Raw genomic sequence first — 5,262 nt, 5'->3', positions numbered from 1 at the left:
ACAACATCATTTGATGATAAAAGTCCTAGAGAGTCTAGGGCTGAAACCGCTATAACTCGATATAATAAAGGGAAATTACAATAAGCACACAGACAACATTAAGATAAACAGAGAGAAACCTAAAACATTTTCACTAAAATCAGGAACAAAACAAGGATTTTCACTCTCCCAGTACCTACTCAATATTATATTGGAAGTTTTAATTAGAACACTGAGAAATGTGAAGGAGATCAAGGGGATACAAACAAGAAAAGGAAGAAGCCAAATATATTCATTTGTAGGTGATAAAATTTTATATACAAAAGACTCTTAAGACTCCACCAAGCAGCATCTCTAGCTGACAAACACGGTCAACAAAAAAGCAGGATAAAAATTTAAGACACAAAAATCGGTAGCTTTCTTAGATACAAGTGGTAAACAGACTAAGAAAGAAATGAGGGAACCAGCAATTTTCACAAAAGTCCCATATAATATCTTGGGATAACTCTAACATAACAAAGGAAAGGTTTTCACAATAAAATGTTAAGATATTGAAGAAAGAAGACAAAGAAACCACCAGAAGGGGGAAGATCTCATGAACATGTATTGTAAAATTAATATTGTGAAATCACCATCCTACCAAAATCAATTTAAAGAATAAATGGAAGCCACATCAAAATTCAAAAAGAATTCTTTACACAAATTGAAATAAATTCAATTTTATATGGAAACATACACAAAAAAACCCAGAATAGTTAAAACAATCCTGAATAATAAATGAATTGCTGGAGGTATCAGTATCTACAATTTTAAGTTGTTTTACAGAGCTATGGTAACAAAACATGGTATTGGCACAAAACCAGATACACTGATTAATGGAATAGAATTTAACACCCAGATGTAATTCTACACATCTAAAATGCTTGATTTTTGATGAAGCAGTAAAATATACATACTTGAGAAAAATAGCATCTTCAACAATGTTGTTCAAACTAGATCACTGCATGTGATCTAGAAAATAGATTCATATTTATTACTCTGTACAAAACTCAATTGCAAATGGATCATGGTCCTCAACCTGATCATATACAATGAATCTGGTGGAAGAGAAAGTGGAGTATAGTCTTAACCTCATAGGCACAAGGAGAGGCTTCCTGAACAGGATGCTGATAGAAAGGACACAAAGGGCAACAAGTACTTAATGTTAAATTCATGAGTCTAAAAAAACTTCTATACAGCAAATCACAGCATAATTTAGATAAAGTAGTGTCCTACCAATTGAGAAAATATCTTTACCATTTATACATCTCATAAAGGGCTATAATCTAGAATATATAAAGAAATAAATTGATTACCAAGAAAAGAAGTAACCCAATTAAAATTTGGGTTGAGAACTAAGCAGAGTTCTTAAAAGATGAATAATAGATGACTGAAATATACAAAAAAAGATATTCAACATCCTTAGCCACCTGGGGTATGCAAGTTTAAACTACTTTGACATTTTATTTCCCCAGTCAGAATGGCCAAGATCAATAAAATATGCTGGAGAGATGCAGGAAAATAGGAACACAAATTTGTTGCTAGTGGGAGTGCAAACTGATGCAGTCTCTATGGAAGTCAGAGTAGAGTTTCCTCGAGAAGCTAGGAATTGTTCTACTCAAGATCAAGCTATACCGCTGTTGGGCGTATACCCAAAGGTCTCTAAATGCTAATACAGAGATACTTGCTTATCTTGTTCATTGCTAGTCTAGTCACAATAAGGAGGAATTTGAAACAGCCCAAATGCCCAACAACTGGTGAACAGATAATGAAAATATGGTACACATATACAATAGGATATCATCCATATGTTAAGAAAAATGAAATTATGAAAATGATGGGTAAATGGATGGAGCTACAAAAAAATTGTCCTGAGTAAGGCAACCCACCAAAACAATCTTGCCACAATTTTTTTTATGTGGATGTTAGCTTTTAAATTTTGATTAGGTATACTACAATCAGAATAACCACAAAAGTTAGATACCTAATAAGGTGATGGCGGTGGGGAGGGGCAAAAGAGGATCTTTTAAGAAGAAAAACAGAATACAGTATTATGGGAATATAAAAGGAAACTAGAATAGGATTATGGTGGTTTGATCTTTGCCAATTACATATCCAATAGAGATTTAGTATCTAAAACATATATATAATTACAAAAAACTGGACATCAAGAAAAGAACTAACCCATTAAAAATGGGGTGCAGGACTAAGTAGAGAATTTTCAAAAGATGAAACACAAATAGCTAAGAAAATTTAAAAATATTCCACATCCTTAGTCATCATGACAATGAAAATCAGGGCTACTTTGAGTCATAATGGCCAAGATAAACATTTAAAATAATTTTATTATATATTTGTATTTACTTTTGTGTACATATATGAATGCACATATGTATGTATTTGGCACATACACAATCATAATGTGCATGTGGATCTTAGAGAGAATCTTGCAGTATTCAGTCTTTTATTTCCACCATGTGGGTTCCGGGTATTGAAATGAGGTCCTAGACTTGGAGGAAAGTGTTTTTGCACACTGAGCTATCTACTGGTCCAGATGCTGTTCTATATGTGTGAGGAAACTGTTTTGAAAACAATTTACACATTACTATTTCTAAATCTTTATGTTTTCTGAGAATATTCAAGAATAAAATGGGCTAATTTGGAGAATTTTTCTTTGCCTCATGCTCTTCAAAACCTGAAGAATGAAAATGTTCTTAAAGAAGTAAAACCTTGTTTTAAGTTTCACAGATATTGACACACAGAGAATCCAGGATTGAGGACAAATTAAAACAAATATGCTCAATTTGTTGAAGCATGATTTTAAAAAGTATAGTAACAGAAGTCTCAGATATTGTACTTTACTAGAAACTAGTCATTTTGACTAAATCTAGGCATGCAAACTCTAAACAAAGGACACATTATTCAAGTGACCTGATTCTACTTAAAAGATTTCTTAAGGCAACTTTCATGTCCTTGTTCCTTAAACTGTAGATAAAAGGGTTCATCATTTGAGGAAGTACAGAGTACATCACTGAAGCCACTGCAGATTTTCTTGGTGAGGCACTCATTGCAGAGCTGATATATACCATAGAACCAGCCCCATAAAATAAGGAAACCACTGACAAGTGTGTCCCACAGGTAGAAAAGGCTTTGCACTTTCCCTCCAGTGATGCTATTCTTAAGACTGTAGACACAATGTGATAATAAGAATAAATGATTCCACAAAGAGGAACACCACCAAATACACAAGTTGCAACAAAGAGCACAATGTTATCAATGAGGGTATCAGAACAGGAGAGCTTGATGATCTGATCAAGTTCACAGAAGAAGTGGGGGATTTCCAGATCTGTGCAGAAGGAAAGCCGCTGCACCATCAGAGTGTGCATGAGGGAATCCATAATACTAATGAACAGAGAGATCAGTGAGAGCAGAACACATAACCTAGGATTCATAATGATAGCATACCTCAAGGGGTGACAAATAGCTATGTAGCGGTCATAGGCCATCACTGTAAGGAGGAAATTTTCAAAGTATGCAAAAACCAGTGCAAAAAAGAGCTGTGTGAGGCAGCCTGCGTAGGTGATGCTCTGATCATTTGCTTGGAAGTCCACCAGCATCTTGATGACTGTGGTTGTGCTGAAACTGATGTCATTAAAGGACAAGTTGAAGAGGAAGAAGTACATGGGGGTGTGGAGGTGGGACTCAAAGCTTATACCCAGAATTATGAGCAGGTTTCCCAGGATGGTGACCAAGTAGATGAACAAGAAGAGGCTGAAGATGAGAGACTGAAGTTCTGGGTCATCTGTAAATCCCAGAAGAAGGAATTGTAACACAAATGTTATGTTTTGGGGCTCCATGTTGCCCATCAATCTTTGAGAAAAAGTGGGACAAAATTAAAATCTAATTAATTAATTCTAAATAAGAAATATCAGCATCACAGTACACCAGGGTAAAAATAAAATGTCAATCGCTGTTATTTTACTGAATGTCAGTTGTGTTAATGAGAAGTCAAAATTTTAACAGATGTCATAATAGTATTCTGTATTTCTTCTTTTGTTAATAAAATTTGTTCTTTAACAATTTTATTCATCTATATGATTCATTGTGATTGCTCTCACCCCACTGTATCTCCCTCCCATCCTGTCACCCACCCACCTACTTCCCTCTCTGCCCCTGTTCCATGTTCATGTCTTTATCTGTTGTTTTGTGACCCACTGAGTTTAACCAGGGCCATCTGTTTGATCATTGTTTGTAACTCCGTAGGGGCCCAGTGTGTTCACCAGGTGGGATACAGAGGAAAGTGGGTCTTGGCTATAAAATTCCAATGTCTACTCCATTGACTCACTTCCTTCACCACCTAAAGGTTTTACAATATTCCTAAACACTACCACCAGCTAGAAAGCAAATTTTTAAACCCCTGAGCCTATGGAAAGCATTTCATGTGCATGATATGACACATTTGTTAAAAGCAGAGGAAAGCTTCAGGTGTCGGGTTTTGCTTCTAATTCCTTGAGATAAAGTCTCTTTACTGTTTTTATGATGCAGCACAGCAGGATATCTGGACCAGGACTTTATGGGTGCATTTATTGTATCTGCCTCCAATCTCCCAATATCTGTACTAGGATTATACATGCTTGCACTACTTTTTAAAACTTTTATGGTGGTTTTGAGAGGTAATAAATATCTAGCAGAATGACAGAAAGCTGAATATTTGTCACACTGAAAATGAAAATGTATCAAAAATTGACAGGGTCCTCAAAAGACACCTGCCTCTCTATGTCTTTCATGTACAATTTACTCACTGATAAGACAGATCTGTTATAAAAAAAAACTTGACCAAATGTCAAATCATTAAGTACAGCACTATGCATTACTTGGATGGCTTCATGAAGAATGATTTTCAGCATCCCACAAATTGTGAAAGAAAACAGTGCTCACCCTTGCTCATACAGGTCAGAATCGGGAGCTCCTGGAAGAAAGGACAATCTCTAGAAGAAGATGAGACTATTCTTTCCTGACTTTTCAGTGCTTTTAAGAGAAGATTTCACTGACTGACACCTATAGTCTCCAGATCCCTGACAGTTTAATATCCAAAGCTTCTCATTAGACAGTAAACGTTAATTTCACTAAGATCCCAAGAGTGTAGGTCCTTAAAGACCAACTATAAAGATGGGAGAAATTCAGAGTGCCTGGTGTCCTGACCCATGAGGTCATATTTGCCTTATTTGCCTTTCACTATATTTT

General features: G+C 35.5%; 1 protein-coding gene across 1 annotated transcript; it reads right to left on the bottom strand.

The window, feature by feature from the left end:
* Nucleotides 1–2,936: 2,936 nt before the first annotated feature.
* LOC128103080 (olfactory receptor 7G2-like) lies at nt 2,937–3,884 on the bottom strand. The gene has a single exon (XM_052727168.1). It carries the CDS (start codon nt 3,882–3,884, stop codon nt 2,937–2,939), a length of 948 nt encoding a protein of 315 aa, XP_052583128.1.
* Between the last annotated feature and the right edge of the window lie 1,378 nt (nt 3,885–5,262).

The sequence above is a fragment of the Peromyscus californicus genome, unplaced genomic scaffold, assembly GCF_007827085.1.
Source record: "Peromyscus californicus insignis strain IS unplaced genomic scaffold, ASM782708v3 Scaffold_11__1_contigs__length_118956290, whole genome shotgun sequence".
Taxonomy (NCBI): Eukaryota; Metazoa; Chordata; class Mammalia; order Rodentia; family Cricetidae; genus Peromyscus; species Peromyscus californicus.
The sequence above is the reverse complement of the archived record's forward strand: the minus strand, read 5'-3'. Positions and strand labels throughout refer to the sequence as shown.